The sequence below is a fragment of the Siphateles boraxobius genome, unplaced genomic scaffold (genome assembly GCF_051911475.1).
Source record: "Siphateles boraxobius isolate OS27281-9 unplaced genomic scaffold, OSU_SipBor_1 12, whole genome shotgun sequence".
NCBI lineage: Eukaryota > Metazoa > Chordata > Actinopteri > Cypriniformes > Leuciscidae > Siphateles > Siphateles boraxobius.
In genome coordinates this window covers 5,572,869-5,586,798 of record NW_027508722.1, presented here as the reverse complement: position 1 = coordinate 5,586,798, position 13,930 = coordinate 5,572,869, and the positions used below count along the sequence as shown (strand labels likewise).

At 41.3% G+C, this 13,930-nt stretch overlaps 1 protein-coding gene across 2 annotated transcripts in view; it reads left to right on the top strand.

Annotated features, from left to right (window-relative positions):
• The window catches only part of cers2b (ceramide synthase 2b), a 58,332-nt gene extending 45,746 nt beyond the window's left edge, over nucleotides 1-12,586 (top strand). For both annotated transcript variants that reach the window (XM_077206959.1, XM_077206967.1), the window contains exons 10-11: nucleotides 9,290-9,443; nucleotides 10,601-12,586. In XM_077206959.1, coding sequence (XP_077063074.1) covers nucleotides 9,290-9,443; nucleotides 10,601-10,744 — 298 coding nt within the window. In that variant the 3' untranslated portion in view covers nucleotides 10,745-12,586. The remainder of the gene's footprint in view (nucleotides 1-9,289; nucleotides 9,444-10,600) is intronic.
• Nucleotides 12,587-13,930: the final 1,344 nt, after the last annotated feature.

Genomic DNA, 13,930 nt, shown 5'->3' with positions numbered 1-13,930 from the left:
AATGGCCAGTGACTAGACAGGAGTCTGTTTCTAAATCAAAGTTGGATGAGAGATTTTTGCCGTCACGTGTGCAGCCTCCACGCCGGTGCCTGCCGTTTTTCCATGATCTCCACACCGAGGTGTCGAAATCATGGAGAAAACCGGTGTCATATAGAGTGTTTAGTCCCCAGACTTCAACATACGCTAATATTATGGGAGCCAAGGCTCATGGTTATGGTGCTTTGCCTCGTGTGGAAGAGACGCTTGCGAGCCATCTCTCCCCCGAAGCAGCATCATCTTTTAAGGCACCGGCATTACCCACCAAGCCTTTAAGAAACACTTCGACTAATATTAAAGAGAGAGAAAAAGCTTTTCTTTTAGATGCTCCTCTTTCTCCCATGGGGTTGTTTGGTGATGCTGTGAATTCAGTTATCGATAAATTCCAAGAAGAAAAGAAACAAACTGCAGCTTTTAAAAAGTTTCTTCCCCTTAAAGTTCATGTCCCTGGGGCTGCTGGGCGGGAGCAGCCCCGGCCGTCTTCGAGCTCATCACATAGAGCGCAGCAGAGGCAGAGTGTCGCGTCTCGTGCTCCCCCTGCTGGACAGTGGGCTCAGCCGCGACACTCTCAGCCGAAGCCTTCTCCCAGTAGAACTGATCTGAGGACAGTTATATTGGCTAAGAAGGCTTCGGCTAAGAAGAAGTCCTGACGCCAAGCCGTTCAGGATGCTGAGGGTGGTCCCCACCGAGGCGGAAAGGTGTTCACCTCTTTTTACGGTGCCCATTCCTCCTCGGTGCCCTCAGGGGCTCGTTCTGCCAACCCCGCCTTTATGCCGGGGCACAGACGATCCCAGCGAGCGCTTTCCCGAGGGACGCTCGCTCCCTCTGAGGAGGGTCTCAGAGCGGTCAGACCAGTTGTTCCCTGCCGGTGCGCCGTTACAGGGCGCTGCGTCTGCTGCTCAAGTTACACCAGAGGCCAGTCTCGAGAGGCTGGTACCCTTAGTAGAATTTCTGGCAGAGTGGAAAAGCCTTCCAAAAATATCTCATTGGGTCCTGCAGACAGTAGAAAAGGGTTATGCTATCCAGTTCAGGTGTCGTCCACCAAAATTCAGAGGGGTTCTGCACACAGTGGTGGGCCCCGAGCAGGCTCTGGTATTGGAACAAGAGGTGAAAACGCTCCTTCAAAAAGAGGCTATAGAACGGGTTCCTCCTCCCAGTTTGGAGTCAGGTTATTACAGCCGATATTTCATCGTTCCAAAGAAGGATGGGGGGTTGCGTCCAATTTTAGACCTGCGCATATTGAATCGCTCGGTAGGGAAGCTAAAATTCAAGATGCTCACTATCAAGCAGATCGTGTCTCAAATCAGGTCCGAGGACTGGTTTGTCACGATAGATCTGAAGGACGCATACTTCCATGTGTCCATCCTTCCACAACACAGGAAGTTCCTGAGGTTCGCCTTCGGGGGCGAGGCGTACCAGTACAGGGTTCTTCCGTTTGGCCTAGCTTTATCTCCCCGCACTTTAACGAAATGCATGGATGCAGCACTAGTGCCTCTGAGGCTTCAGGGCATTCGTATTCTCAATTACATCGACGATTGGTTGATTTTAGCTCAGACCGAGCAGATGGCGGTTCGGCATCGAGATGTCGTCCTCGCTCATATCAGAAAGTTGGGGTTGAGGCTGAACGCAAAGAAAAGTGTATTATCTCCTTCCCAGAAGACCACTTTTCTGGGTGTCGTTTGGGATTCGGTATCGATGCGGGCGCGACTCTCTCCGACCCGCATCGCTTCGATTCTCTCAGCTGTGAAACAAGTGAAGCTAGGCCAGCTACTCACTGTCAAGCAGTTTCAGAGACTGTTGGGTCTGATGGCAGCAGCGTCCAACGTTATACCTTGCGGCCTGTTGTACATGAGACCGCTACAGTGGTGGCTCAGGACCAAGGGATTCTCCCCGAGGGGAAATCCGCTCCGCACGTTCAAAGTCACGCGGCGCTGCCTTCGTGCTCTGGTCATGTGGAGAGAAACTTGGTTCCTATCCAAAGGTCCTGTGCTGGGGGCTCTTTGTCGTCGCATAACGCTAACGACGGATGCTTCCCTCACAGGGTGGGGGGCGGTCATGAGTGGTCGCCCAGCCCAAGGTCTGTGGCAGGATCATCATCTTTCGTGGCACATAAATTGTCTAGAGATGTTGGCTGTGTTTCAGGCTCTGAAACACTTCCTAACAGACCTGAGAGGCCATCATGTGTTAGTTCAATCAGACAACACGTCGGTGGTCTCTTATATAAATCATCAGGGGGGCCTGCGGTCTCGCCGGCTTTACAAGTTGGCCCGTCAGATCCTCCTGTGGTCCCAAGGGAAGCTACTATCTCTGAGAGCAATGTATCTCCCTGGGTATTTGAATGTGGTAGCAGACTCCCTGTCGAGGCAGGGGCCGAGGCCAGGGGAATGGAGACTCCACCCCGAGGTGGTGGAGCTCCTTTGGTTGAGTTTCGGTCGCGCCGAGGTGGACCTATTCGCTTCCAAGGAGACCACTCATTGTCATCGGTGGTTCTCCATCACTCTTCCAGCCCCCCTGGGGTTGGATGCTATGGTGCAGCCGTGGCCGAGGTCACGTCTGTACGCCTTTCCCCCGATTGCTCTGTTACCAGGAGTTCTGGAGAGGGTCCGCCGGGATGGGGTCAGTCTACTACTAGTAGCCCCGTTCTGGCCGGCCCGAGTATGGTTTGCGGACCTGATTTCTCTCCTGGACGGTTCTCCTTTGGAGCTCCCGGTCAGGAGGGATCTACTCTCCCAGGCGGGGGGCACGATACTTCACCCCCGCCCAGAATTGTGGAAACTGTGGGCTTGGCCTCTGAGGGGGCCCAGCTCATAGACTCCGGTCTCTCAACCGAGGTTGTTGAGACCATTCTTAACTCCAGAGCTCCATCCACGAGGAAGCTTTATGCCTTGAAGTGGAAACTTTTCACTTCTTGGTGTGGAGAACACCTGCAGGACCCAGTTAACTGCCCAGTGGGTGCAGTGCTGGAATTCCTGCAGGAGCGCTTCTCCACAGGGTTATCCCCCTCCACACTAAAGGTGTATGTGGCGGCACTAGCTGCTTACCACGTCCCTTTCAGTGGAGTTTCTCTTGGGAGACACCCGCTTATAACTCGTTTCCTCCGTGGCACTTTGAGGCTGAGGCCAGCAGTTCGTACGAGGGTGCCGACTTGGGATCTGGCCATTGTATTAGAAGGTCTTTCCCTAGCTCCTTTTGAACCTATCGAAGAAGTTCCCGAGAAGTTTCTCACTTTTAAGACTATCTTTTTGCTTGCTATCTCTTCACTAAAAAGAATCGGAGATTTGCAGGCTCTGTCGGTTTCACCCTCGTGCCTGGAATTTGCACCTGGCATGGTTAAAGCTTTTCTGCATCCTAGACCAGGTTACGTTCCTAAGGTTCCTACTAATATTGTTAGACCTACGGTTCTGCAGGCTTTCTGTCCTCCTCCATTTATGTCATCGGACCAGGAGAAACTTAATTCACTCTGCCCTGTTAGGGCATTAGACGCTTATGTCCACAGAGCTGCCCTGTGGAGGAAATCAGAACAACTTTTTGTATGTTTCGGGCCACCCAGGAAAGGGTGTCCGGCGTCTAAACAGAGAATGAGCAAGTGGGTGGTTGAGGCTATCTCACTTGCTTATGAGTCGGCTGGCCAGCCTTCACCTTTGGTTGTCCGAGCTCACTCTACCAGGAGTATGGCTGCTTCTAAAGCTCTTTTGTCGGGGGTTTCCCTGAGTGATGTTTGTGATGCGGCTGGATGGTCTTCACCGCATACTTTTATTAAGTTCTATGACCTAGACTTAAGCTCTACCCCTGGGGCACAGGTGCTCTCGTCCTCTGTGCGCTAGTCTCACATGACGGTCATTTGGTCCTATGGCGACGTGGGTATTCGCGTTCCCGCAGCGTTTGACGCAGCTCGAAGTTCCCTTGAAAGGGAACGTCTCGGTTACGTATGTAACCCTAGTTCCCTGATAGGGAACGAGACGCTGCGTCGCTCCGCCATACTCCCGGCACTCCCGTTAGCGCTTCCTTCAAGCCTATCAGAAGCTAATGCGCTTGTGTTTTTGGGGTGCTTTATAGTTTCCTGGTCGATGACGTCACCCGCCTATGACGTTTCATCTCTCCATTGGGCTGATTCCATACGTGCTTCATGACGCACAACGCAGGGGCGTTCCCGCAGCGTTTGACGCAGCGTCTCGTTCCCTATCAGGGAACTAGGGTTACATACGTAACCGAGACGTTTTAATTAATAATATCCATAAAAGTATAAGTAGCCTAATATGTAGGCTATAAGAAGCTATACAATGAGAAATAAAGCAAACAATTCAGTCAAACATTAGTCAGCTCTCTAATAGGCTACAGAGTTAAAGTTAAATAGCCTAAATATATAAAGTTATGAAACTTCACTTTGCCCTCAGCCAAAACGATTTGCCATTAAACAAACTAGATATTAATATAATTTAGCATTGTTTGGTCTTATAAGATAAATAAAAACATGCACTGAAAAGTTATGTAGATGGTTGATTATTTGTCAAGCTAAGTAATTTTTTTTCATAGATTAAAATAGCTTTTAAAATATGCAAACTGGCAATATTAAAGCGGTTTAAAACATCTCCCCTTAAAACGATATTGGTCTCGACTATTTAAATAAAGTTAAAGGAATATGACTTGGCCTGAAAAAAAATTTCAGTCAGAAGAATTTTTTTCACTTTAATCCCTGTGAATGGGTGCTAGACCATTGACAGTGTGGAGCTGCGCAATTATATATATATATATATATATATATATATATATATATATATATATATATATATATATATATATTATTAATAAATGTGCAAAAAATGGCCACTTAATATTTAATATTCTATTATTTTAATTATCACAATGATAGTTTTAATTTTATTAAATTGAACTATTAGTAAATTCGGTGACAAGCGTGCCAAGAATTGATTTAATTTTATGATGAGATGCTCCAGTTCACGTGCTATGGTGAACACGGCTCGCCGGCGCCTCCATGTCATGAATATTGCCTGCTATATTTGCTTCTTATTAATGCTTCTTCTTCTTCAAGCAATTGGTTGATGAAAAATGTATTAAAATTAAGATACTCTTTATACAAAACGAAATTCACTTTAAAGAAAGGCTTTCTACAAAACAAAACATAATGAAGTGGTCAAAATCATGCCTGAACCACTCCATGTCTCCTGATATTGCGCATCCTCCTATCTACTCTGTTCACTTTCATAATCAACATAGATGGAAAAAAATAACAATATAATATTTTAATAAATATGAAACTAAATGTGCTTATTTAATGGCTACAACACATACAGACTCTAGCAGCGCGCCGCACTTGGACTCAACAAAGCCAACACATATGTTGTCACAGCCCACGAGTTTAAAATATTTCCATACCTCCGACTTTCCTTCATACTTGCTCAAAGTTAATTCTCCTGTTTTAATTTTTTCTTTACTTCTTCAAGCTCCATGTTGCACTTAAGCTACACAATACAGCACAGCGTGCGAGTGGAGGAGACGCTGTGCGTGACACGTGACGTGCTTGATCAAGGGCCCGACCCGACCCGACCATAGTGGCGGAAAATATCGGCCCGGCCCGCGGGTCGGGTCGGCTCGGGCTCGGGCAGAGAATCTAAGCTCTATTCCAGCGGCTCAGAGTGGTTCACAGTAAATGCTGCTCCACACAAATCCAGTCTCTGCATGTGCTGTTTGTTTAGGTTTCCAATAAAACGCATAAAGTATGACTCGAAGTGTTGCACTGTTATCATTTACATGCGTCTCAGCAGCTCGGTTGATAAACTCTCTCTGTATACTCTGAGTTTGGGTTGCTTATAATTTTCATCTGGAAACGCAACATCTGTCATTTCACCATCATTTATAACCCTAAGCCAACAAAGGAGAATACATTCATATTTTTTCTAAATATGCAAATTGTTGTTCATCGCTTTCAAAATAAACTATAAACCCTTGCTCTGAGTTTGCATGTTTTGATGTCCACATGTTCTTGTTCAAGAAATGACTGTGGCTGTAGCATTTCTATCGTAAAGAAATGTCCAGATAGTAAATATTAAGTGGACATTTGAATTAAATGTTGTTTGGCCGATATTAAACAAGGATTTGATAATGCTGTAAAGTGTAACAACAATCACCAGGCCGCTGCAGGCATTTGTTATAATAAATAATGTAAAAAAGATGATTATGTTTATATAATGTAATTACTTGCTTTTGATACTTTATTTTAAGCCATTTTAAAGGGGTCCTATTATGCTTGTTCACTTTTTTTAACTTTAGTTAGTGTGTCATGTTTCTGTTTGAGAATAAAAAATATCTAAAAGGTTACAAAGCTCAAAGTCCACACCAAAGGGAGATATTTATTTAACAGAATTCACTTTTCAAGAACTACAATGAATGACTCGTTTGGACTACAACACATTTTTTTCTGGGCTTTGTGAAGTCATAATGTTACTCATTTAAATAATCCCCACCCACAGAATATGCAAAAACAGGGTGCGAGGCCTGGTTGAGCTGCATTAGAGAAGACAGTAGCCCCTTTCACACACACAGTCTTTACTGGTAAATTACCAGTAACAGATCATGTGTGAACAGGACCTCTTCAAAAATACGGGAATTTTTAACATTACCAGTTATATGCGAGGTGTGAACACGGAATAAAGATTACGATTACAGAACGCGCTGATGTAAGAAGTTATATGGGCCAATCAGAAGCCGTTGAAAGAGCAACGGCTCTGGGCCGTTCATAAAATTATGACGTGTTTACTCATCACTGTTTACAAATGTCTTCAAATTGGAGTGATTCTGAAACTAAAGCACTTCTCCTTGTCCGGGCAGATAAGGAGATTTGTCAACAAAAGTTAGTGATACTGTCACATATGATGAAATAACTAGACTTCTCCTGGAACAAGGCATAAACTTCCAGTTAATGACATCATCACAGAGTTTACTAGTATTTAGGAACTGATGTGTGATTGGTCTATTACCCGTAAAAAAACAGAACGCTGTTCCTTGTGTGATCAGCACATTTTTGAATTTACCGGTAAAGTATGTGGTAGGATTTTCCTACGTACCTGACTCCTAATTACCTGGGGCGTCTCCAATCGACACCCAAGCATCTACAGTCGACACTTAATAAATATATCTGGGGCGTCTACAATCGACTCCCAATAATATCTTTATAGCTCTGCGTCTACAGTCGTCTACTGGCTTCGAGTTCGCAATCCCTAACTTGTCCCCCTAACTAACTTGCTTCCCAGCAATAATAATCAAACAGACTTCAGCAAATGTCCTTTAAATGTTTTAATCACGGCTGGGAGAGTACTTGAGCAATTCTCGGAGCATCTCACCCAAAAAGAAGAATGCATCAGGTTTTATAGGATAAATGTAGACATAACAAAATAAGATCATCGTGTTTAACATGTCACCTTCTATCAATATGATTGGTTCAATTGGTAAATCAAGCCTCCACCTTTTTACACTCTGTTACTGGCATAAGCAAAATCATCTCGAATCATCAAAAAAAATAAGGGTTAAGAGTTCTGTTGATTACTCAATATGGCATGGCACAATGCAGACAGTATATTTTTGATATCATCATCAGTACTTCAAATCAAAAATCAATCAAAAAAGAACAGAACGGTTTTTGTACATTGTGTATCAAAGTGTTAGAATGTCAGGCCTAAAAGGGGAAGTAAAGCTTAGATGTTAGAATCTTGGTTAGTTTAAAAGATAGTTTATTATCTTATCTATTAAAATCCATCACAAGTTGTTCTGCCAGTTTTACGGTAATTTGCCGGGATTGTTCTGTGAAAGGGGCCAGTGTTGTCGCTATGTTAAAGAGACACTTTTGTAAGATGGTTCACCGCTCCTTAGGTTTTACTGTTACTGTTTGTATTACTATAGTTTCCCCACAAGTATCATGATTGTAAATTACAAAAAAACAATCACACCACTCTGAAACGTCCTGTGAAATCTGTGCTTGCAAAGTCTGTTCCGCATGATCCTCTTGTTTGTTAACATTGTTAAGTCTGAATCAGGCTTGAATTGGTTTGAAGTTGGCATCCTTAATATTTACATCCGAGTAGAGCTCGCGGTTATGGTAAGGGGCGTGACATTTCCCGAACACGCACTTAGTGGTGCCAATCACAAGACACTGGGCCAGCTAATCAATCACAGCACAGTTCACATTTCGGATGGAGGGGCTTCATGTAAATCGAAACTAAGCGGCGTGTTCGGGCCAGACTGGGGAGAGAGGTGCTGTAATAATATAAAATATGTGAAAAATTATGTTTTTTGAAGAATCAAGCATGAAAGCATATTCTAGTATACTACCTCAAAAACTCTATCAAGACTTCATAAATAGGACCCCTTTAAAAGCTATGGTTCTATTTTTACTACCACAGAAAACAATATTATCCAGTTACTTGATTAATCGTCAAAATAATCAACCGATTAGTCAATTACCAAAATAATAATTAGTGACAGCCCTAGATTAGTTAAAACATTTCAAAATGCACCCGCATTGTTTTGCATTTTGTAACGTTCAGTCGAATAAAAGACCATTTTTCCAATCATGTATCATCATTGAAGATTTCTTAAAAATAGCATTAAAACATTGTCTCGTCTTGTTCTCATGTATCATCTCATCTCGTGAGCTAAGTGTATCGTCACACCCCTAATGAAGGGTAATTTCCCAACAGCTAAATTGTGGCCAGTGAAAATGCTGAGTGGTTACTGAGGAAAAAATGTCAAGTCAAGCCGTCACCTTTATTTATATAGCGCTTTTTACAATACAGATTGTTTCAAAGCAGCTTTACAGAGATAACAGGAAAATAATGTCTTAATAATATGCAGACAGTATATTTTTGATATCATCATCAGTACTTCAAATCAAAAATCAATCAAAAAAGAACAGAGCGTTTTTTGTACATTGTGTATCAAAGTGTTAGAATGTCAGGCCTAAAAGGGGAAGTAAAGCTTAGATGTTAGAATCTTGGTTAGTTTAAAAGATAGTTTATTATCTTATCTATTAAAATCCATCACAAGTTGTTCTGCCAGTTTTACGGTAATTTGCCGGGATTGTTGTGTGAGAGGGGCCAGTGTTGTCTTAATAATATTGTTATTGTTAAATATAAAATTAAATGTTCCGAACTAAGCAAGCCAAAAGCCAATGGCGACAAAGGTGAAAAAAACGTAATGTCAAGCCCTGCATATAACTCATGTGTTTCTGTCTTTCTCACAGGATCATGTACTGCACGTGGGTGTATCCCGTGACCCTGTACCCCCCTTTCTTTGGATATTATTTCTTTAACGGGCTGCTGATGGTCCTGCTGTGTCTGCACATCTTCTGGGCAGCTCTGATCATACGCCTGGCCTTCCGCTTCTTGAGCTGTAATGTACGTCTGTGTGAATTCATCAGCACTTTTACACCGTTTTATCAGTAACAGTTAAACAGTGTTTCCGTTTATCTCATGAAAATAGTGTAAGGTAATGTAAACTGATAAAGTTCCCTTGGCCTTTGGAATGAAAAAATCCCACATCATCACACACCCTTCACCATTCCTAGAGATTGGCATGGGGCACTTTCCCTAAAATCATCTCTCAATGCAAATCATACCAGCTATTAGGCTAACTGAAATAACATCATGCCAATCTCTAGGTATGGTGAAGGGAATGTGATGATGTGGGGCTTTTTTAATTCCAAAAGCCAAGAGAACTTTATCAGGACGCATAGTATCCTGTATCCATGAAAGAACTGCCCTTTTAAAAATAAAAATCTGCTGCCTCTATGGAAATTTTAAGGAAGAACATTTATTTATTTATGATACATTATGCATTCACAAAGAAAATACGTGTCCTTAAAGGTTGGATTTATCCTCATTTTTTAATTAAGGCATTAAGATCAATTTCCAAAAGATGATTTTTGTACTCTTTTTAATCAACTTTAGCATGGGTGTGTTCACTTATGATAAGCACTGTATATATATTAAAAGAAATGACATAATTTAGATTGTTTGCATCACAACTGTTACTATATTTGGCCTCAGCACAGCTGAAACACTGGATTGACCAAACAGCATCCACGACTGAAACTCCTTATTTTTATTATTATCTTTATTATAATTTAAATAATTATATTGTAGGATCATTTCTTCTGTGACTTATGAAGAAGAATTCTTATGTGGGGGAAGTTTTGAATCTCTTGTTTTATTTATTTCGCTTTCTCAGCCTGTAGTTCAGAGTGAGAAAGAAAATTAAACAAAGACAGTGATGATGAAATTACACATTTGTAATGATGTAGTTTGAATTTAGTATGTTTAAAATACATTAACTTTAAATGTAATTTTGAATAACACACTACAGATACAATTATACTCTCAAGCACTTAATAAGAAACTTTTTTTAGGAACTGGACAGTCGGTCCGTGAGCTGTGTGAAAATCATTTTTGAATATCACACGTTTTGTTCCCTGAAACAGAAGTTTCTATTTGGGATGAACATTCCTCCCATTGGCTTTCCGTTTTTGTGATTCTCTCCTGTTCTTACTCCACAGTCGTCGGTTGAAGACGAGAGGTCCGATAGAGACGAGACCGAGTCAGAGGAGGAAGAGGAGATGAAAAATGGAGAGATAAAGAAAAACGGACCAGCTCAGAATGGTTACGCTACATATAACAACAACCACTCTAAGACAGAGTGACGTCCTGAGAGGACAGGAGAAATGCTCAAAAACACAAACTCTCCTGAAGCAGAACAGAGAGGAGTGAAGAACAGAGGAACAATCCCAGTTTTACGAACAGATAATCGCTTTGTACACTACAGAGTACAGACAAACACGCACACACACACACACACACTTACAGTAATGGTCATCACATGAACACAGGCACATCTATCCCAGCTGCCTTACAGGAGCAGATCACCTAAAAATCAATATCATTTACTGATGTTGTTCCAAACCTCTATGACTTTCTTGGAGTTATTTATAGCAGAACGTCCAGACTGCTCTTGCCTATAGAATGAAAGTCAATGGTGACCACAGTAGTCAAGCAAGATATTCAGTCTCTAAGCTGTTCGGACTTGAAATGAAGCGCTCATGTCGTGCGGACTTCTTTTATGGTGCATTTTTGTGCATTCTAGAGCTAATTTTATTGTATGGAAGAGAGCAGGTCAGACATTATGCTAAACTTATGTTTTTTATGTCTAAGAATAAAAAAGCCATGTGGGTTGTGGACAACATGACGATAGAACACTTCTTTTAGGTGAGCTGTCCCTTTAAATAGTGCCTTCCTTTGCCATCCTTTGCTCTTTTTCATGCCATGCTTTTCTTGTGCGTTTCTGCAATCTCTTTCCTATGGGATAAAAAAAAGGTAATTGCGACTTTTTGTCTCACAATTCTCACTTTTTTCTCGCAATTGTGAGTTTATTTCTTACAATTTGGACTTTATGACTCGCAACTGAGTTTACATTTAACAATTCTGAGGAAAACGAGAAATAAAGTCAGAATTGTGAGAAATAAAATCAGAATTGTGAGAAGTACAAAATAAACCCAAAATTGCAAGAAAAAAGTTTATATTTGACAATCTCTTTTTTTTTCTTATCAGAATTAAACTCGCAGTTGCAAGTTATAAAGTTTTATCAGAATAGCGGCGCTTGTTCCTGAAGGGTTTTTACCATTAATTCCCATAGGAATTTTTAAAAAGTCTTTGTTAAAGTCAGTCCCTCCAGAAAAACGCGATTATGCGATCGCTGAATTCAATGCATAAGCAGCCAAAGTCCGCATATTCATGCGGGGGCCGCATTTTTAAATACGCCGCACTTTCGTCGCATAAATTGCCAATTTCCGTGCAAAATATGCGGGGCTTGCATGATTTCATAATCCTCGCATTTTCATTGCAAAAGAGTCACATATATCTTAGCAGAAAGATGAAAAATGTTGCGTTTGCTTCACACAAGAGCAGCCATTTCCCCCTGTTTCCATGGGAACGTTATGAAGTGACGCAATTACGTGAAAGGATAGCTCACAGCTGAAGTTATTGCAGAGAGACTCACGGACGCGATTGGCATCTCACAACTCGCTCTTTATTCCCAAATCGAACTCGTATAACTGTCTGTCACACGTTCTACCGTGACATCGTAACTTAATAAACAAAATAAGATAAAAGAAGTAGCATCAAACAGAAATTACCGGCACACATGGGGTGTTCGAGGCGCACATACAATATAAAACTGCAGACAGTTCAACAGGGAGCGCGCAGCTCTTAAAGGGGCCACACCTTATTTACACTCGTTACAGTCTGAAATAAAACAAGATGAGAAATTAAATATTCCCAGCACTTTCTATGATGTTGTATGCTTTCTTATCATAGGAAGTAATAAGAAATGACTCTTTACATTAAGGTAGTAGCCTAGTGAGAACAGGGTGTTGGGGAATCACTTTTTTTCTCTTTTTCATCAAACCGCAGTTTTTGCAAGTTCCCGCAATTTCATCGCATAAAATTGCATAAATATCCCGCATATTCCATCGCATTTTTAAAGAAAACGGGCCGCATAATCAAGGATTTTTGCCCGCAACAATCACAAAAAAACTCAGCGTTTTTCTGGAAGGACTGTGAAGTGCTATAAGCCATGAACCAAGCCAGCCAGTTATAAGGTGAATAATAACATTACAAACTTTGACTTTAAGCACAAAAGTATTTGAAAACTTCACAGCTATAGTGACAGAAAGAACTACAATCCCATGAAGCATTAAGAACAGCATAATCAAATTAAAAATGATCGAGAAATATAAAATTATAAATGTTGATATATATATATATATATATATACTCTATGTATATACATACTGTATATACTATATATATATATATATAAAAGCGTAGGGATATTCGATTACATCATTCGCAGTGCTTTGTGAGAGTGGGCGGAGCTAAAGACATCTATTGGCGTGTTTTGCTCTGATTGGTGGCATTTTCTGTACAGCATAACAGGTCATGTAGTTTTCCACCACAAATTCCATTGTTAAACACTATTATTTTGACATAATGCAGACTGATGGCTTCAACAGAATCAAATACCATCGATTAACAACCTCGTAGGTCACAGAAGGTCTGTCTTTAAAGGTTTATAAGTTCTCCCTATGGAGAAAATGAATGGAGTTTTTACTTCCGTAATCCGACTGCATCACTCTATTGTGACATATAAACAATATACTGTATATTCAGTCACAACTGAAGTACATGTACATTGAATACAAAGCAGAATACTTTAGTCTTAAGGTGCTTTCACACTAGCGAAATTTTGCTGGCAAAAAATATCTCTATTGTCAATAGCGTCTATTGTCACACAGAAGTCCCTTAAATCAAGCAGATTTCTGTTTGTCAATGTGGCAAATCCATGTTTAATAAGCGTTGTTCAAAGTCTCTCATCCTCATGCGAAATTCCCGATTGCATGGATTCCTATTGAAATGACTGGGTTTCACCCACAAAAATTTGCCAAACAACTATACAGTGGGATTTTTGTTTACTTCTATAAATAAAGTACTTCCATCCATGTTTAATGCCATTTAAAAGTGCACTCAGTATGTTTTCCTCACTGCATTGCACTAAAGTGTCAGTATAAACCCAAGACGACTGCCATATCAGCCAGCGCATTATAGACAAAAAATTACTGAGTGCACCTTTAAATTTGGCTATTGTGCCAAATGTTACAAACTTTGACACAGACGGTGGGTAAACCAAAGGAAAACAATGCGTTACACTGCCTTAATATAGTTTACAGTTTTTGACAGGCAAACCACTACCATAAAGTGATTCCCCAATTTATAATATTAAACCCATATTTATCATTATTCCTAACACTGAGCAAACACATACGGGATAAAGT